This window comes from Lissotriton vulgaris, chromosome 11, assembly GCF_964263255.1.
Source record: "Lissotriton vulgaris chromosome 11, aLisVul1.2, whole genome shotgun sequence".
Classification (NCBI taxonomy): Eukaryota; Metazoa; Chordata; class Amphibia; order Caudata; family Salamandridae; genus Lissotriton; species Lissotriton vulgaris.
The window spans coordinates 155,543,503-155,564,861 of NC_141699.1; the positions used below are offsets into that span (position 1 = coordinate 155,543,503).

The window sequence follows — 21,359 nt, forward strand, 5'->3', positions numbered from 1 at the left end:
TCGTGCAACTGGTGGCAAGTTCAAACTTAACTACGAAAAACGACCATGGCGAGTCATTGGGGTAAGAGGCACCCGCATCACAGCCACTCGAGGACGAGACAGGGTGACTCGCAATGTGTCTCATTTCAAACTGTATCATCCTTCAAGCATTGAGCCAAGGCGCCAGCAAGGCGGCGAACAAACCGAAACTGCAACTATCTTGCCGACCGGTGAATCAACATCTCGGCACGAGGTCAGGCCAAGTAGCGAGCATCAGGTTTCTAGCGAAGAAGTGGGAGGTGACGCAGAGGCTCTGGATGAGGCCCCAGATCCGGAGGGGGCAGACACAGAGGCGCCAAGACCCGAAGTGGAGGTTGGAACGGAACTGATGACTCATCGGGGGTCCCAACGCCAGCTACGTGACAATCCCACCCCCTCCGGCTGGCTGAGAGATTACTTTACGTAAGACTGTTCCCATTTACCTACATGCACGTGAGTTTTGAACTGAATGCACTGGCATCTAAAAGACGCTGAAGGCTTCGGTCCTAATGTTCCTGAGTGAGAAAAGTTATGGTTGAATTGTGTTTTAATGTTTGCAGTTGGTTTTGATTTTTCCTTGTTTTAGGAGGAATGTTATGTTCCTGAAGGTCCGCCCCCGATGTCCCGAGGGCTGGACGTGTTGGTCATGTGACCGCCCTATAATAAAAAGAGGTCGAGCACGTGCGAGGGCGATCAGAGAGAGAGACGCACCGACCGAGCAAGCAAACTTATTCCCAGTGTCCGGCTGAGTTTATTCTAGGGCCACGTGTCAGGCCTAGTTAGGAATAGATGCCCCTGAGTGTAGGTCCCAGAAGGATCTCCCTAGGGTCATCCTGTCCCCATCACCCGACACAACAGTGCTGTGCGCAGACGGCGCTACTGCGTTACGGCGTATCGCTTTGATGTGGTTCCCAGGGCCGTCAATCTGGTAGCGCGCGAAGGCGCTACCAATGACCGCCTTAACATTCATTATGGCCAGACCCGCGCGCTGTGCGCTGTGCTGCTAAAATGCAGTGAAGCAGAATGCACGCCGCACACGCTCCCTGGCCTGTAGGAGTCGGAAATCTGTTCGGCCGAGCCCGGGCGGGCTGCGTTGGCGTAGGCGTAATGTCTTCAGACTGTGGCAGAGACAGGTGGTAAGTTACGGCCCATGCCACTTTCACTTTGTTAAGGAAATGGAAGGGCTGAGACCAATCCAGTTTGTTGCTCCTAATTTTGTCAGTTTCTCACTCTGTCTCCCCGGCCATCAACCCGCCTGTATTAGTATATGGCGGGAACGCTTCCAAATGCTTTCAAACAAGTTGGACACATCCACCAGAACACCCGATGAATACCAGGGGGCTGAGTACATAGGTCGGGTGCACCCATATCTACTATGGGTAAAGGCTAGAGTGGGCGACCTGTCTATTTGGGAGTGCACCTTGAGTTGGAGAAGGGTTTTGTTTTACAGTACAACATTTTGCTTGGCACAATACTGTCAAATGAAACACACAATGTTATATACTGTACTATAGCTGTATTTATAAAGCTCTTCACACCTCGAATGAGACAGGCGCTGAAGCGCATTTGCACGTCTGTGGCAAGATACATTGTGCAGCTCGGATGGAAGACAGCGTGTCTGGTGTTGCTAGTAGTATGTTTTGGGGTCAAGCATGAGGGCCTGAGCCATGCTTTTATTATACAGAAAATACTACTTTGTCAGTGATTTTTACAGCAACTCTATTTTATTTGATCTGTGTTTCGTGCACCATCTTTCATTTGGTGACAAGTAAACCTGTAGCTCACCAAAGATGACGCAGAGGCCTTCTTTCCAGTCATTGGTCACCAGGGGGTATTTTTCAAGTGTGAAATTTTGTGCAAGGAATTAGTGCCTGTAAATGAAGGCCCCAGGCCCACTCGATCTGAGTAGAATTTGCACATGCACTTTTGAAGACGGAGCAGGAAAGGGGCCTCCCTCGTTTGGCTCTCTGGCTCCTGATTCAAAGTGTGTGTGTGTGTATATATATATATATATATATATATATATATATATATTTTTTTTTTTTTTTTTTTTCATTGTCAGTTTGAAACTTTCAGAGAAACTTTCTTTCTGCCCTGAGCCAAGGTGAGAACGGTCTGTGAAAGTTGACACTTTTCTAATTATCAAGATAATTGGAATTTTGGTGGAGTGGTGGAGTGGTTGCCATTGACGAGCGGGCCTAGGAAGAACATTGCAGAGGGACATTCTGTGGTAGAATGGTGAAGTATTTCCAATGTTAACACAGTGGTGAGACCCTGAGTGTAAAAAGAAAAAGGTAACTATGTTGTTCCTGCTTACATTGCATTTCACATGCTTTACTTACTTGCATTTCTTATGAGTGTTTGCTTTTTCTAGGATGTTCATTTTTTTTAGGCAGCATATTGCTCTTGTCTAGTGCGTAATTTAAATTGAGCCACATCCAGGTGTTTATGGTGGGTCAGTGAAGTGCAAGTTTCTCTCAGTGGGGCAGTATGATGTTCAGTGGGGGAGAGGATGTTGCACTATGGTCAGAAGGAGCTGCTGAATCTTTTAAGCATTCTAACAGTCTCTGCAAAGATTTTTCCTTATTAGTACCAGTGGAACATACAAATGCAGCAGTGAGAAAGGTGACCAGTCAACCTTTGCAAAGGGCCCTCGACTTCACAGCAGCACAAGTCACATTTTTTTGTAACTTTTGATCCGTTTGAGCTATAAACAATTAGTTAAAATCCTCATATTATGCAGCAGATTATGTATTATGTGGCAAATATGCATGCTGGGAGTTGTAGTTTGACACTGTCCAATAAAGATTGGGCTTTGCAAGATACTGATATCCACATTAGTTTGCTTCAGTGATGCCAAATAACTAAGATCAAAAGTCCTGCGAAGTCACTTTCTGTTCAGTCACTTCTTGCGACGCAATATGTAATTAGAGGGGCCTCACATCTTCCCTTTCGCCCAGGGCCTCAGAAGGCTTAGGACCGGCTCTGTGGGGGTGAGCTCAAGCACATGGTTGGGGAGATTAATACAGGAGTTAGAGGAGATGAGGTATCGTTAGTTTCCATAGATATGACTTCCAGCCAGTGCCGGACTGGCCGTAGCGGGCACCGGTCAATCCCCCGGTGCGCCGCACGGGTGGGGGCCGGTTTTGGGCTGCAAAATCGGCCCTGTAACAAAATCGGCTGAAAACCGGCCCTGGCAAAGCACTTTGCCAGGGCCGGTTTTAATTCCCAGTCCAGCCAAGGGAGGAGAGAGTGTGATCTTGTAAATGAGTGGTGGGAAATTTGCTGGAATAGCGAATAGTCAAACGTGCATGTGTCAGAGTAGGTTGTGCTCAGAGAGAGGAGGCATACAGAGGATGGAAGGGAAGGAGAGTTACATTTGAAAGAAAGAAGAAAAAAGGAGAGGCGACTAACCGAAGTTTTAATTAAAAGACAGTTTTTAATGCAGGATTTGAGAAATGTAGCGAATATTTGAGACAGCAAGCTGTGAGGGGCATCACTACAAAAAGGTTGTGTCTGGAGCGCAGCCTGGTAGGCATTTGAAGTGTAAACGTATTGAAATGTACCTTTCGTGATCAGGAAAGGTAGCTGCAGCGGTCCTCCTGTGTTTGCGGATATGTGCAATTTTAAAGGCAAGTTACGTGTAAAAACTCCCTGCGAGGCCAGGCATAAGAGCACTCAATTAGAGGTAGAGGAGACCAAATCGGTCACTGCATGGTAGAAATAACCATATACGGCAAAGGAGTCCTCGCGCCACCGAGTAACAATTTAAAAATCTACTATTTACATGCTACATAATCTAACAACCTATACAAATACATTTTAGCTAAAAAACAATCAAGAAGGAGAGAGGCATTTGACGAAAAAGAATTGTTATGGTAAAAAAAGAAACTTAAAAAAAAGGATGTACTGGTGAAAAATGTAAAAACTGCTATGGGCTTTAAGCGAAATAGAGTCAACAAAGCTGCAGTGAGAACCTCATATTATTAGCAACGCCCTCATTCGCGGGCTAACGCACAAATTGCTGCGATTTGTGCGAGAGCTGCAGTGCAGCAATGCTGTTACTACTGATTGGACAGTGGAGTCTTTGATATCTCTTAGGGGACACTCGCAGGATAGGTTCCAACACCAGTGAGTTACAGGGCTATGGTACTGAGAAAATAACTTGTTTCTTATGTAGCAGTTTGTATCACTGATTTTAATTATAAACAAGAGATAAATGACAAATAGTGCACATGCCAAAAATACGTGCAAACAGACCTATATTTATTGCGATTTTATATAGCGCAAACATTACCCGAAGGTGTCAGATCGCTTTACACAAGAACCAGTTGTGTTACATAAGGACTTTGGATTACATAAGAGATACTAACAGAAAAAAAGAAAAAAATGCAAATATACAAGTGGAGTGAAAGGAGGGGAAAGTTGCAAATGTACAAGTTGTAAAGTCACTCAAGGAAGAGATACAAACAGATAAACTCTAAAATCACATATGAGTGGTAGTATGTACAAAGGTCTACTACATATACTAGTGGCTAGAGATATATATACAAGTGGAGTGAAAGGAGAGAAAAATTGCAAATGTACAAGTTGTAAAGTCACATTAAAGGAAGAGATACAAACAGATAAACTCTAAAATCACATAGGAGTGGTAGTAAGTACAACGGTCTACTACATACATATATATATATATATATATATATATATATATATATATATATATATATATATATATGTGCTTCCCACAACAGGGCAACCTAGAGCGTATATATATATATATATATATATATATATATATATATATATATGTATATATATATATATATATATATATATCGACGCTCTAGGTTGCCCTGTTGTGGGAAGCACTGACGGGGTTCATGGGTAACACCCTTTTATTGGTACAAGAGGTGCAAATGAAACATCAATCGCGTAGGCAGTTCAGCAACGTCCCAGAGCCTGATGCATTTCGAAGTATCGAAACCTTCCTCAGAGGCAAAGACGTTCTGAAGGTGTACATTCAGTGGACATGCCCCTTCAATTGCCAAATGGCCCGCCTTGGATGGCCAGGCCTATGCCGTTCGGAGCAAGGGATGCTGAACCATGAATATGCCAGAAAACCTGGCCTGGATAGACTGCTCATCACCACCAAACAGCCAATGCCTTTCCCAAGCTCCCTTACTGCACCCAGTATTGCAATCCCTACTATTTTTGCATTTAAGATGCATGGGGCCACTGTGATATACAATCACTGAAATAAAAACCTAGTAGTGCATGGATTGTCTCCTGATAGTGTGGAAAACCTTCCCTGAAGAGAGTTCTGCTGAGATGTTGCCAAGTATGTGCAATACTCTGCTGCTGCCATGGTGTGCGGTTGCATCAGAACGGGTGTGTGGGGTTGTGGAAGGGGCTGAAGGGTGGAAGAGATTAACAGAAACATAAGACACAGTGAGGTTTCTATAATAACAAAGCCAAACAGTCTGGCGTTTGCAGCCAATTTTTATGCTTTGACCACGCGGATTGTTTTTCTATTGTTATGACACTTTGTAGTGAAAGCGGCCAGACTCTGTATAATAATCAAGAAAAACATTGGGGATTAATGCAAACATACTTATCCGGTCTCAAACAGCACACATTGCTACTGTAATCCTTGTACTGAAGGCAACTACTTTCTGGGCGGATGTGCCCTTTGGGATAGAGCAGAATGCCAGGCTCATTGTGAAGGTAGCAACTAGCTGACGTGGGCGGACCTACTGCCCAATGTCGATGTAATGGTCAGAAGAAAAATGTGAATGACAACAACAGACCTATGAGTGAAGAAGGTTGGCAAAAAACCCTCATAAGTACGCATATTAATTATATGATTTTAGTAAAATCAAAAGGACTTGGCTAATGCCAGACCTAGAAAGTAGCACGGACTGGCTATCCCCCGGTTCCTTCTGTGGCAGGGACTCTACCCGTCTCGCCTCACGCTCCGATAGTAGTCCATGCACACGGGCATTTATCTCCACAAACGTAAAGAGGAACATGCAGCTCAGTTATAAAAGAGGTCTAACCTTATTTTATTAAACACAAACCAAGGGGGCATAAAGAATGAAAATGTTAAAAATATGGTAATTGCATTTATATAGCGCTTACTACCCCTGACGAGGCACTGAATCACTGGACAGCAATTTGCACGCTACTCCAAAACCCGCGGTTAGTGGTTAATCCGGTGATTATTGGGATTAGTCATGGGCACTCAACAAACAACGACATGCATTTACTCCAGTTACTGTGTGACAGATGATATTAATACCACTTAGATGTGAGTGTTAGTGGGGACTAGATGGGTTCAGGTGAATGGTTGGCGAGATGGCTGAGGAGATTACATAGTGTTAGGTTGCAGGGATAGAGTTCTAAGGGAGAGGCAGTGATCTATGCAATGAGGTACCAACCAATTGCAGAATTAGAATAAGAGAGATTCGTGCAAACAGGCAAGAGACAGAGGAGACTGAACTAAGAAACAGAAGACATGCAGAGGATGGAGGATAAAAGTCTCCTCTCAAGACGGAAAGGAGTGGATTCAAGCGGAAGCCAGGGTCAATTTTTCATGCATAGTTTTAGCCGTATTGTGGGAGACTTTCTGAGCTAGCAGCAATCTGAGGATGGAAAGCAACAGCATTACATACAATGCTCCATGTCTGGGGCAGACAGCTTAAACACACGAGTCCAAGTGTGCACATCGTTTAACCGTTAAGAGCTCAGGCCTACTGTGTGCCAAGCGTAGGCCACTGTGGTGACTTTAACCCAAGGCTCCACGAGGCAATGTCTTCCAAACAACAAAAAATTACTTCAGAAAAATTCGTGCCACTTTTTGCAACTTTATATACAGTAAGCACAAGATTATTTTACGATGTGGCACATCCAGCAATTTACAGGTGTTACCAAGTATCTGGAAGAGGTGTCCCTGGTGGAGCCCGATTGCATTCTTCTCAGTAAAAGATAACACCAGATGTGAACAACCCTTTTGTACAGGTAGAATTAGAAGACCTAAAATGCGTCATTCATCTGAAACTAACCCCAAATGCATAACCGAGGCACTTTTTAAAGACAATTTAAAGCCCAGAGATGGTGGCACATGTTGATCTATCTTTTTGGGTTCTAGTCGGTCCCAAAAAAAGCCCAACAGTGACCACAAAATTAAGGGGAACTGGAGGCTGCGAAATTGCAGCTCTGAGCCAGAGACTAAGTGGGAACAAAAAGGGCTTAGGTCAGGGGCCCCATTGGATTTTATACCTCTAGCCTGCGCTCTATGTCCTTTAGACCACGTCTGCTCAGGTACAGGGGCCCCACTCTCAGAGCTTGTGAAAGCTGTCCTCTCTGGGGGAGCCTGAGAAGGAAAGATAGTAGGGGCGGTGGTAGATGGGCAGGTCCGAAGCCAGAGGAAGTGTAATTCCCTTAAGTGTATCTTAATTGATGAGCTCACCACCAAGCGGCGGCTAGGGTCTGTGCTTGTCTATCAGAGCAGGAACAGGCTCTCATCTATGCGAGGTAAGAGGTGGATGTTGCTGTTCCTCGCTGTCCACCCAAAAGTAAGGGTTTGCCTCGCTCCCTGTCCTTCCTGGGTAGGGGCTCTCCTTGTCCCTTGTCCAAACTGAGAGAGATATTCTTCCTTCTACCATGGGAGCCATCTCCATCCTTGGGGTAGGAGCCATCCTCATGTCTGTCACTGCTGGAATCCTGGGGTATGGAGTTCTCCCCCTCTCAGTCCATCCTGAAGCAGCGATGCTCCTTCGCTACAGATGTGAATCTGACACAGTGGTTCTACTGTATCTTTGTGCCGCCCACCCTTTGCCTGAAGAAGCAGGTCCACAAAGCCTGTGTGCGCCATTTCCCTTACCTGGAGCAAAGATCCCCAAAACCCGAGTACCACCTCCCATTCATCTGGAGCAGCAGATCCCCTAATTGGTCCACCTGCTGATCTCCAAACTGAGTGCTGTCGTTCCCTGCACCAGAAAGCTCCTGTTCTTCATAGTACCCCTCAATAGTGCAGATGTGTCCCCTGCATCTATATACAGCCCCTTTAATAGCAGCTGGTCTATTCCTAGAGTGCTCCATGTTATCTATAGCAGATCGTGTAGCCCCTAGTTCCATTCTCAGCCCCATCTGAAGGACCCACCCCCTCTGTTGCCTCCCCTAAACATGAGCAGCAGATCTTCCCCAGCATTTTTACTTGCATTTCATGTGAAGCAGCACAGCCAGCCTTCCCAACCTATACACTGCCCCTGTCCGTGGAGCAGAGAGGGCTTCACCAGTCCCTATGGTATCCTGTCGGTACAGAAAGCCTCTGCCACACTCCCTCGACATCCACGTAACCCTCAAAATCTAACAGCAGCACGTGCTTCCCTTCCAGAATAAGCCCTTTTTTATCTTGAACAGTCCATCCACCTGTGCTCCCTACCCCTTACAAGAAAAGCAAGGCTCCTTGGCCCAACCATGATGACCCCCTACTTGAACCTACCCATACCTCTGGTGCTCTCCCTCTCTAACCATCTGCTCTCGCCGCCCCTCCATTATCTTGCTTACCTACAGTAGACCGCTCCTGACCGCCAGTGCCACCCTTACCATGGAGTTGATGGTTTGGCCCAATTTTCCTGCTCACCTTTACCCGAGTAACAGGTTTCCAGTCGTATTGCTCTTTTTTCTTGCAAGAGAGCTCACCCGCCTACTTGACTTCCTGCCTCCCTACCGCTTTGCTGGAGTAGCAAAAATCAAGAGCCCCTGCTCTGGTCCCCTTACCAGCCCAGGTAACCAGCAGCACAGCCATTCCTAGTCCTCCTACAGCAGGCCCACCAGACCAAAAGCTACCACTGCACCTGCCACAGAAGGTCTTCATGGGGTCTGCACCAGACCGCCTGTGCTGCCCCCTACTTACAAGAAGCAGCACGCTTCCCACCACCCCAACAAACACCCCCACCTCTGCCCCGCTCTCCTGCAGCAGTAGCTTCTAGCCGCCACTCTCACCCCAACAAACAGCCCCACCTCTGCCTGATGTTCTGCAGCTGCAGCTTCCAGCCGCCACTCTTGCACCTCCAGCAGCAGGCCTCCACAGCTCTCCCCTGGTCCCCTCAGCCCGACTCACTTCTGCGCTAGAGCCCTCCTAGGACAACCACATCAGCTGTCTGTGCATCACAACAACTGATAACCCTCCAGTGGGCCAACCGGACTACGCCAACATCCTGTCTTGGAATCAGCGCTTACCGAACCGCAGTATGCCATTAACTGAAATTTAAAACTGTCATTATAGCCCAGATAATAATAATAATAATAATACTGGATTTTATACAGCGCGAACAGCTACCTCACGAAGGAGGTGTCCCGGCGCTAGTGGAACACAAATGACCTGGGCTGAAGATAGGAAAGCTAGCGTGGCTGGGTGAATAGCCAGGTCTTTAGTAGTTTCTTAAAGCAGGGTTCAGAGGGGGCCTGTTGGATTGCTTGAGGCAATGAGTTCCACAGAGCGGAGACGTTTGCTGAAAAGGTCCGACCGCCTAGTCGGGCCTTTTTTTTGCGCGCGGGACGGCCAGCTGGACACGGTCGTTGGACCGTAATGCGCGACTTTGGGAATATCTTGGGAGGCGGTTTTTCAGGTATTGTGGGCAGGAGCCATACAGAGATCTGAACGCCAGCGTCAGAGCTTTGAATTTTATTCTGTTGGCTACTGGCAGCCAATGCAGGGTTCGAAGATGCGGAGAGACCGACTGCTTGAACGGGATTCGCAGTAGTAGTCTCGCAGCCGCATTTTGAACTACCTGAAGCTTGTGAGTCAGGTATTTTGGGAGTCCAAGGTATAAACCATTGGCATAGTCCAGTCGGGAGGTGACATTCGCGTGGACAACCGTTTTTCTGCAGCTCTCTGGTAGGAATCTTAGGATTTTTCGGAGGTTTCTCAGCTTGCTCAGGCAGCATCCGGCGACTTGATGGATATGGGATGAAAAGGACATGTTATCATCCCATCTCACACCAAGATTTTTTGCCGAGTGACTGGGTGAAGGGGGCGGGCCCATCTCCGTTGGCCACCAGAGATCTGGGGGGGGGGGGGGGGGGGGGGGGGGAGGGAAGAAGATGACTTCGGTTTTGTTGGCATTAAGTTTTAATTTATTAGTGTTCATCCAGTGTGCTATATCCTGGAGACAGCCTTTGAAATTAGAGAAAGACTCCTGCGTCATCTCAGAGTAAGGAAATACCAACTGGGTGTCGTCAGCATATGAGATTGCCTTGACACCCCAGTTGGCAATTAGCGTAAAGAGAGGAGCCAGGTAGATGTTGAACAAAAGGGGGCTGAGGGCCGACCCCTGCGGGACTCCACAGCTGAGGGTTTTGGGTGTGGAAGAGATCGTTCCAAGTGCCACCTTCTGCGTTCTCTGAGATAGGTAGGAGTTTATCCACCCCAGCGCTCTGTCCTGAATACCTATCTCCGCCAGCCGGCTGAGTAGTCTGGCGTGGTCCACCGTATCGAAGGCGGCCGACAGATCCAGGAGTACCAGCATTGCTGAGTTTCCTGCATCCATCGACCACCTCACAGACTCGGCAACTTCAATGAGCGCAGTTTCTGTGCTAAAGCCGGGACGGAAGCCAGATTGTGTTTCATGCAAAATGTTGGTGGTTTCTACAAATTTGCTCAGTTGGCGCTGTATAACTTTTTCCAGCATTTTTCCCGGGGCAGCTAATAGGGATATTGGGCGGAGATTCGAAAGGTCATCTGGGTCCCCATTAGGTTTTTTCTTTAGGGGTAGGAGAGTAGCGTGCTTCCAGACGTCCGGGAATATGCCCGACATGATGGAGTAGTTCCAGATACCTTGAAGTGTGGGGGCGACCGAGTCCGCTATGGCACTCCATAGTTTAGCTGGGCAGGGGTCGTCAGGGGAGCCGGATTTGCAGCAGATAAGTTCCTGCCTTACCTCCATCAGGGGGATATGCATGAACTGGGTGAGGATCTCGCCTGGCCCACCATTATTCGCTAGGTCCTGCTTCACAGTTTTTATTATTGGACCAAATGACTCATATACTTTTTTTATTTTTTGGTCAACAAACTCTGAAATTTGTTCGCATAGCGTAGCTGTGGGTACAACCTCTCTTTCAATGCATTTTGGTTTGAAGAACGACTGTACCACTTTGAAGACCTGTTTGCTGGACTGTTCTGCCTGAAGAATCGCGTCCGCATAGAAACGCTTTTTACTTTTTCTGATAGCTTTCCGGAATTTTTTGGAGGCTTCTTTATACCTAGCTTTTTCTTCCGGCCCATAGCTTGCTCTCCAGAGTCTCTCCAGTTTTTTACAGGCTGCTTTCTCATTCCTAAGTTCTTGCGAGAACCAGGGAGCTGAGAGGGAGTCTCTTTTAGATAGAGCTCGAGAGGCTGGAGCAATGGAGGAGACCATCTTTCCGATCCATTCATTAAGTAGTTGAGCATCCGTATTGGCATTATTTGTCAGGGATGGGGAGGATTGCGCTAGGACAGGGCACATAGTATCAGGGGTCAGTTTTTTCCATTGCCTCTTCAGGTAGTAGCTTTTACTCGCAGCGGAGATGTCATTCACAATGTTCAGTGTAAAAGGGACGAGTGAGTGGTCTGACCATGTCAGAGGGAGAGGAGTCTCAGATATCACATTCTTGATATTAGAAAAGATGAGATCAATAGTGTGGCCCCCAGTGTGTGTAGGGCCCTCATTGATCAGTCTGAGACTGGCCGTATTTAACATGGTTTTTAGCAATTCTGCCAGGGCACAGTCGGGTTTATCCATATGGATATTGAAATCACCTACCACAATAACAAGCATTGGAAATGCAATAGGTCTCGCACCATTAGAGTTAGTGCTTTTAGAATTGTTTATGGGTTTTTTTGGTAAATGTTTAGCATTTTTGTTTCCTGTAGCCAATGCTAAAGAATTACAAATAAAAAAAGCCATAAACATTTCTAAAAGCTCTAACTGAAATGGTCTGAGACCTATTGCACTGTGTGAGGGTGAGGTGTTGAGGGTGAGTGAGGGTGAGCGTGAGGGTGGGTGAGTGAGGGTGAGTGAGAGTGAGGGCGAGTGAGGGTGAGGGTGAGTGAGAGTGAGGGTGAGGCGTTGAGGGTGAGGTGTTGAAGGTGAGTGAGGGTGAGGGCGAGTGAGGTGTTGAGGGTGAGTGAGGGTGAGTTACGGTGAGGTGTTGAGGGTGAGTGAGGGTGAGTGAGAGTGAGGGTGAGTGAGGTGTTGAGGGTGAAAGTTTGAGGGTGAGGATGTTTTTGTTTTTTAAATTGCGAAACTAATTGCTTTGTTATTTACAATGCCAATAGTTTTATGTTTCGTAAATCTGACACATATTGTAACCCAAAATGTGTTGTAGCACTGAGTGGTGTGAGGGTGAGTGGTGTGAGGGTGAAGGGTGTGAGGGTGAGGGGTGTGAGGGTGAGGGGTGTGAGGGTGAGGGGTGTGAGGGTGAGGGGTGTGAGGGTGAGGGGTGTGAGGGTGAGCGGTGTGAGTGTGAGGGGGGTGAGGGGGGTGAGGGGTGTCAGGGTGAGGGTGAGGGTGGGGAGGGGGGTGAGGGTGAGGGGTGTGAGGGTGAGGGGTGTGAGGGTGAGGGGGGTGCGGGTGAGGGTGAGGGTGGGTGCTGTGTCTGGTCTGTGTGCTTGAGGCAACGTTCAGTGCTGCAGCTGTCCTTTGTATGTGAGGGAAGCATGTGCTGCTGCACACCCAGTGTCCTGTGTGTGTGTGTGAGCAAAACGGTCAGTGCTGCTGCACATGCTGTGTCTGGTCTGTGTGCTTGAGGCAACGTTCAGTGCTGCAGCTGTCCTTTGTATGTGAGGGAAGCATGTGCTGCTGCACACCCAGTGTCCTGTGTGTGTCAGGAAACTGTCAATGCTGCTGCACATGCTGTGTTTCGTCTGTGTGCTTGAGGAAGCGATCAGTGCTGCAGCTGTCCTTTGTATGTGAGGGAAGCATGTGCTGCTGCACACCCTGTGTCCTGTGTGTGTGAGGAAACGGTCGTTCTGCTGCATATGCTGTGTCTGGTCTGTGTGCGTGCAGAAATGTTCAGTGCTGCAGCTGTTCTTTGCATGTGAGGGAAGCATGTGCTGCTGCACATCCTGTGTCCTGTGTGTGTGAGGAAACTGTCAGTGCTGCTGCACATGCTGTGTCTGTTCTGTGTGCGGAAGTGTTCAGTGCTGCAGCTGTTCTTTGCATGTGAGGGAAGCATGTGCTGCTGCACACCCAGTGTCCTGTGTGTGTGAGGAAACGGTCAGTGCTGCTGCATATGCTGTGTCTGGTCTGTGTGCGTGCAGAAATGTTCAGTGCTGCAGCTGTTCTTTGCAGGTGAGGGAAGCATGTGCTGCTGCACACCCAGTGTCCTGTGTGTGTGAGGAAACAGTCAGTGCTGCTGCATATGCTGTGTCTGGTCTGTGTGCGTGCAGAAATGTTCAGTGCTGCAGCTGTTCTTTGCATGTGAGGGAAGCATGTGCTGCTGCACACCCTGTGTCCTGTGTGTGTGAGGAAACGGTCAGTGCTGCTGCATATGCTGTGTCTGGTCTGTGTGCGTGCAGAAATGTTCAGTGCTGCAGCTGTTCTTTGCATGTGAGGGAAGCATGTGCTGCTGCACATCCTGTGTCCTGTGTGTGTGAGGAAACTGTCAGTGCTGCTGCACATGCTGTGTCTGTTCTGTGTGCGGAAGTGTTCAGTGCTGCAGCTGTTCTTTGCATGTGAGGGAAGCATGTGCTGCTGCACACCCAGTGTCCTGTGTGTGTGAGGAAACAGTCAGTGCTGCTGCACATACTGTGTCCGTTCTGTGTGTGAGGAAATTGTGTAGTAGAATGTTTACCACATGGCGGAGATTCTAACAAACCTTTCAAACATCCCAGAGTGAGATGGCTGAATAGGTTTCCTTGTACTCGTGGGGCGTTATTTGAACGGATTCTTGTTGAGCGTGTGATTAGTCCGTTCCTGCAACTCTTCGTTGATTCGTTTGTGCATTTTCTTGTTGACTCGGCTAGGGATCGGCCGGAGTGCAGTGAATCTAATAAATGTTGTGGCATGAATGGATTCAGTAGAAGGATCATTGTTTACTCTCAACTCAGTTGTTCTTTAAACTGACTGATCCTTGCAGAATAAGGTTTTGAATGTCCAGGGAATGGCAGTTTATTGCCTATTTTATGCAGCGCCAACATGATGTCTTCCAACTTCTTTTGAGTGCTTCGAGGCACTGTAAACCGACAGAGGCAGCAGCCAATAAGGGAATATATGACGAAACTAATCGTAGCTGTAGGATAGGGTTCCCAGTGGTCTTTACTCACGACTAGCCAGTCATTTGTTTTCGAAGACAGTACCTCACAGTAACTGTTGTTATATTTTGTGAAATATCAAACAAAAAACAAGTCGATGGTTTTCATTACGTTGTTTTTAAGGAGGGAAGAGAGGGGAGGACATGGCGGGGAGGGGGCGGAGCGGGGGAGAGGGTGTGTGTGTGTTGTTAGGAGACGGACGTGCAAGTCGATGGTTTTCATTACGTTGTTTTTAAGGAGGGAAGAGAGGGGAGGACATGGCGGGGAGGGGGCGGAGCGGGGGAGAGGGTGTGTGTGTGTTGTTAGGAGACGGACGTGCAAGTCGATGGTTTTCATTACGTTGTTTTTAAGGAGGGAAGAGAGGGGAGGGGGGAGGAGAAATGCGAGACGGCGGGAAGGGGGCAGACATGGCGGGGAGGGGGCGGAGCGGGGGAGAGGGTGTGTGTGTGTTGTTAGGAGACGGACGTGCAAGTCGATGGTTTTCATTACGTTGTTTTTAAGGAGGGAAGAGAGGGGAGGACATGGCGGGGAGGGGGCGGAGCGGGGGAGAGGGTGTGTGTGTGTTGTTAGGAGACGGACGTGCAAGTCGATGGTTTTCATTACGTTGTTTTTAAGGAGGGAAGAGAGGGGAGGGGGGAGGAGAAATGCGAGACGGCGGGAAGGGGGCAGACATGGCGGGGAGGGGGCGGAGCGGGGGAGAGGGTGTGTGTGTGTTGTTAGGAGACGGACGTGCACGCGCACGCGCTTTTAAGGTCAATGCGCATGCGCATAAGCTCAATGCGCATGCGCATTGACCTTAAAACTCACGGGCACTGCAAGGAATCGCCACGATTCCTTGCAGTGTGGATAAAGAGTGGATAACTCGCAATAGTCTCGCTTGCTCGATGCGCATGCGCATCGACAGGCGAGACCTAAAAAGGGGGTGGAGGAGCGAGCTCTGAACAATCATGTCTAATAAGGTAGTTAGGGCGGGGTCTGCGCCGACCGGGGGGCGATATATCACCAATCCTGCTAGTGATAGCTGAGGGCTCACTTGAAAGCAAAAGTGAAGGCCTTCGATTCCTTGAATAGCAGTGGGGGCTGAGGATGTTAATGCTAAATGCTCTTTAAAAATAATGGCTACACCACCGCCTCTTTTTGTCCCAGGGCGGTTGGCGAGGCATATTTTAAATCCCGGAGGGACTGCGAGTGCAATGGAGGTCAAGTTGTCCTCCTTGATCCATGTTTCTGTTAAAAACAGGATATCCCATTCTTGTTCTTCTAATAAAAGCCAGACATCATCTGCATGTTTGGCTAGGGATCTGCAATTAAGTAGGCCTGCCCTAAGGCTAGTTTGAGGTGGGGATTTGTGCTTAGGGGGTATCATGGATGCCTCCCTACCAATAGCTATCCCACAGTTGTTACAGATCTGGGGGGGTTCGAAGGTCATAGGGTCTGTGGAGTGAGGGCAGCACTTGAATGGGGGGAATCGAGCGCTTTAAGGTCCTCACCTGACCACGCTATCCTTCCACCATGTGTTCCACTGCCGGCAGCATGTCTGGCCCCGGCCGCGGTCTGGTCGCGGACGGGCGCAGACGGGCTTGCCTTAGGCGCCCCCGCTGCGCCCGTCCGCTGCGCTTCCGGTGGAAACACATGATAAATAGTGGCGGCGGTAGGGGTGTGGCCTGTCAGGTGGTGAGCGTGGCCTGCGTGTCCCAGGGCAGGGCGTCCACTCGAGAAAGTATCCCGTGGCAGAGGGGGATCGAGGTAGGAAAGTAGTCAATCACCTTAAGTACACACTCGAAGTAGTAAAATAAAGTTTAAAATCACTTCAAATTACACAGTAATACAATTTTTAAAAGCGCTAGCTAGACTCTCCCGGCTTCCGCCTCAGGGGGTCAAAGTGTTATGAAACAACCCAAGATATAGTACCAGATTCAGAAAGTTCACCACAAACATGATTTAGCCACTCCCCTGAAAAGCAGACTAATGTATTTTTTTTATATTTGTAGCATTGTGGTCAGCACAAAAGTGATTTGACACAAAATTAAAAGGCTAACCCTCTTGGTTGGCATTGTACAATTAATAGATGTAACACCCAAGCACACAATGCTGGACTATTGCGTTAACCTGGCTTTTTGGGTTGATGTACCCATCTATGGGCTGGCGAGGGAGGATTAACTTGGCCACACCCTTTGGAGGGGAACATTGCTGTCCAGAGGTGGAAAGCTAACTGGCTTTCATCACTGGGAACAAATTGAGATAGAAACACTAGGCAACGCGCTAGACGGTGGGGAGTTCAAGACTTTTGAGGTATTACAGAAGGAATATGCATTAGTCGCTAACCAAAGATTCAAATATGTGCAATTGACACATGTACTTGGGAGGGGAGGGGTCCTGCAGTTGGACCTCCCAGAAAGATGGGCCTCCGCGCTGGAAGGCTGGGTCCTTGGGAGAGCTATCAACCATGAGGTGGTATCCAAGTTGTACCACGCCATATAGTATCCTTCATGCACCCAGGAAAGTTATCATTAAAGCCACTGAGACTCATTCAGTTCAATATACTTCACAGGCCTTACTACACAATATTTAAGATAGGGAGGGCAGAGAACCCCATGTGTTAGGTGCAGTGCTAAAGGGGAAACGTTCCTACCCACTCTTTGGGGTTGCCCTAAGGTGAAGGAGTATTGGGGGGGCTCATTAGTGAACTGGAAGCCTTGATGGAAGTGGCTATCCCCAGGACACCTCACCAGGTTATGCTGGGCCATGTTGTTCTGTTTGTTGGGGTCCGTAGCGGAGAAAAGGGATGTGGCCAGAATGTGGGGCACGAACACACACCAACGAAGAGGATGAACAGATGTATTGAGGCAGCATACAAGAGCCGCCGCTGCCCCTAACAAATTGATACGATTTGGTGGAAATGGAGAGCCTATCAAGGACATGGAAGTCCCTGTGTAGTATTCCCCTTCCTCAATGCACGGCGTGAACAGAAGGGGCAAAGGGGGTAGGCAGAGAGTTCGGTTGTGGAATCCTTGCATCCTTAAGAGGTGACTGTGTGCATTGTTGAGGGCCAAAAGCAAGATAAAAACAATACTATTTTTTTTTCAGGTTCAGGTTCAAAAAACAAGTTTATTTGGACAATTGTCCATAAAACATTCTAAAAAAAACATAGTTAAAACCTTAAAACATTTTTTTAAAGTCCGCCAATCTACTTTGGGAACCCTTTGTTTGTATTTGTATCATGTTGTAGGTTCCACTTCATGGTAAGAATGTGTTCCAATGATAATTGTATTCTAATATCTGGGTTGCATCATATATTTAATTTCTTTTTTTTTTTGTCCTCATAAGCCTTTACGCCACCCATTTCTAACCAAACGATACCGCCCATGGGTTTTTTTTATCTCATATATTTAAAATTGATTGTTACATTTTATGTATCAGTATCTCGGATATAGTTGATTCTCATTACAAAAACAAAAAGGTAGTAGCACAAACAGAATCAAAAGTTATTTTTTTAAAAGCCGCACAGAGGGTGCAAAACCAGGCATTTTAATAAAGTTCATTGGCCATCTTTCTTCTGCGATTGCTGTATCCCGGTTTCTCAAATATGCAAATTTTGCAAGGTGAGGCCAACATCCCCGCCTGAAGGACGGGTATGAGCTGTTGTATGCAGTGGGAAAGAAAAAAGTATTTGCTAAATCCAATTCAAACAGTGGGCTGAATGATGCCTCTTTCCTCACAACATTTTGTTTAATTATTTTAAGTTTACAACACAGACACTGTTCTCAAACTCAGTTATTTCACAAAGCCACTCAACAGTCTGAACAAATCCCAAACACGTATTTCTTTTCATAGTCTTGAATCTTACCAAAAGCTACAATCAAACAATTTAGCAGGGCTGTATTTTTCATGGCACTAAGTATAGTTTCTCCTGATTACACAGCTGTATCTGTTTTAACACAGACTATTTTTCTCTGGAAGGTGTGCAGGATAGTGTCAATGATCGGTATTGATTTGCTATCAAACTAGACAAGATTATTGCTTATTGGTGAATGCATTTTGAATAAGTAGGAAAGGCTGAATGTTCCGTATTTTCTATAGCGCTGGGTGAGTTTGTATTTACGGTTTATAAAAGTCAAGATACTCTGGCAATAATGCCACAGACCGTGCCACATAAGTTGCCATTACCTGCATAATTTAAAGCATTATTTGCCTCTGCATTGCTGAACAATTAAGTCGTTTCTGTTGCATAATATATACCTTCAAGGCTGCACAATTCCGGTAGTCCAGACTATTCCTTACTTCCCTCTTTCTCCTCTATGCCTTTCTCGTCTCGTGTGCCACTGCCACGTTCATATCCCGTTTATACCTCAAAACTTTGAATGTGGCTTCGCAGTTCGCACACGTTATGACCTATAAAATCCCCAAACAAGACGCCTCGCAGTATCAGCCGGGCTTCTGGGCAGGTTCGGACTCAGACAGAAAATAGGCCCGGGCACTAAAATACATTAGAAAGCTGTAAAAGTGTTCCAAGTTTGCACATTGGGGCGAGGTTGAACTTGTAAAAACACGCTGTGTTAGGTGTTTTGCAAGGTATGGAACATTGCAAAGATGTGAGTTTGCTTCAGGCAATGTTTGTTTCAATTGCAGTGAAACCAACAGTTAAAAGCGGCCCATACACTCACCTGTTAGAGCAACCCTAAGGCTGTCCGACACTACCGGACTGCCCTATAAAAGTCAATCCGACCCTGCTTCCCGGTACCCTTTACCAACCTATTGCAGCAAGTGCCCCCCGTTTCATACCCCTATCTCCACCTCTATCAGAAGGTGCCCCGTCTCAGAGCTCTTCTCCACACCTCAAATCTGGCATCAGTTGTAGCATCATTTCTATAGCGCTTTCCAACCCAGGCAAGGCGCTAAAGCTCTTGGAGAACAGGTAGTTGCAAATCAATCTGTGTGGCCGGTTCCAGCACCTGTCTGGAAAAGCAGCTCTGTACCTCTCCCACAAAATGACACCATTCTTTAATACTGGCATAACTGAACACAGAGCTCTGTTTACAGTATTTGTTTATGGTTTCCAGTGGTAGCCCCGAAGCCGGGGTCCCCTCCTAGTTGGAGGCCCTCTTCACCTGTACCAGGTGCTCCGCCTCTACCCTCCACAGCTCAGCCACCTTTGACCTCTGTGCGCGCGGCAGCGGGGCCTGATCTCACCCAGCCCTCCCACTTCCACCACAGCAGTGTGATCTCTCCCACATCTTTCCCCACTCCCCCGGGCCTGCCAGCTGTGCCCGGCCAGGGTGGCATCCACTCACCCTATGACATAGGCCAGGATGCCGAGCTGCACCAGCCTGTTCATCAGCCCCACCTTCCGGCTCTTGATCAGCACGATGCGGGGGGTGTCGTACTCGAAGACGAAGCCGTAGAGCTGCGCGCAGCACGAGGAGCCCCCGCCCGCCATCCTGCCCGGTGCTGCCCGCTCCCCGGAGCCGGCGGTCATATGATGAGGCTGAGCCGCGCGCCGGGAGCGCGAGGACGGAGGGAGGCGGGGAGGAAGAGGAGGGCGGAGCGGCCGCACCGGGAGGAGGGCCGGGAACTTCCACACACCGCGGCCTCACCGCAGGGACCCGCACCTGAGACGGGGAGAGACCACACCGCGTCCTGTGGGCTTTAAACCCCGTTAACCCACGGTGTCCGGAGGAAGAGGGGTTGGAGCAGCCGCTGCACCAGGCCAACTTCCACACTCCACCTTTCATGAGGTTGCCACTTTTGTCTTAGCAGAATGGCGGCTGTTTGTTTATGTTTTGAGACTCTTGAAGAAGGGTCATTTTTTTGCACCTGGTTATGATTTTGTGTAAAATGCTCTGTTATGTTTGGCAACGTGACAAACGTGTGTTTGCTTTAAGTAAACTTACAAGAATAGTTTAGAGTGCGTACTTTATTTTCCAATTCAAGTGGGAGAAAGTACCAGCATTTTCGGATTTTTTTTCTTTATTTATTTCACTGGCTTTGACATGAAAGCGTTGGCTGTATTGATAACGTGCTGGCCGGGTCGGCATAATAATGGCCACGTGGAAACCCTACCTGAGTGCCAGAGGACCAGCCTTCTTACTATGTCAACATTAGCAGAAGACTTTGCACCCAGGACAGTAAAATCCATTTGAATACAAAAGCCAGCCGACCCACAGATGCGCCTGACAAGCATATTGCATTCTGGTACATGGAGTTTCAGTTTTCCATTATTTGTATGGCTGTACAATCCGAAAATGCAAACGATATAGTTGAACGTTTTACAGTCCACTAGGGGTCCCTTTAGTAGCCTGCCATGTTTACAGGGTTCTGTGATCACCCTTTTTTTCCTGTTGTAGACAATGGCTGGAAACAGAATTCTTGTGGATTGGGTGGTCTGTTAAGGTCAAGATGCACGTGATCTTATGTCGTAGGTGAGACGCTCACCCACTCCAGGCTTATTATCCAAATTAATGTTTGAATGGTGGACTTGTAGTTTTGCATCTAACAAAGCACATAGAGGTTTAAAAAATCCCGAATTATTATTGGCTTAAAAGCTACATGTGTCGCATGACCTGAGATCAACTGGCAACTATGCTTTGAGTAGTGATGTACTAATGGCCAACAACATCATACCACAAAAACAAAACTTGACGGTCACTGTGAAAAAGTAGCAAATTTAGCGGCCCCAGAAAAGAAATACTGATGGACATATTTATTAATGTTTATATGTACACCAAGTGCTGGCAGTGTTCCCTATTTTAAATGTCGATCTTCCATTTAGTCCTAGCATTTTATGTTATTTAAGATAATAGTGTTTCTTTAAATCACTCGTTCACCTTTAAGTCTCTTGGCACTCGCAACAGGGGGAACAGCATGACCCAGCCTACTAAAATGTATAAAAAAAAGTCCGAGATTTTTCCAAGGTGGTGGGAGAGGTAGTGGTTTTAAGATTCAAAGGCTTCCAAAGAGAAAGTTCAAGAACTAAGTAGTGCATCCCCAAAAAAAGGCTCTTCAATCTCAGGGTGGGGAAAATCTGTCTTGCTTGCAGTGGTCACCA

The 21,359-nt window shown here is 47.6% G+C and overlaps 1 protein-coding gene across 3 annotated transcripts in view; it reads right to left on the reverse strand.

Annotated features, from left to right (window-relative positions):
- Positions 1 to 20,037, reverse strand: part of P2RX4 (purinergic receptor P2X 4) — a 245,170-nt gene extending 225,133 nt beyond the window's left edge. The window contains exon 1 of one of the 3 annotated variants that reach the window (XM_086943006.1): positions 19,606 to 20,037. In XM_086943006.1, the coding sequence (XP_086799132.1) occupies positions 19,606 to 19,790 (185 nt within the window). In that variant the 5' untranslated portion in view covers positions 19,791 to 20,037. The remainder of the gene's footprint in view (positions 1 to 19,605) is intronic. The other 2 variants (XM_086943005.1, XM_086943007.1) reach the window with 2 other exon arrangements.
- Positions 20,038 to 21,359: the final 1,322 nt, after the last annotated feature.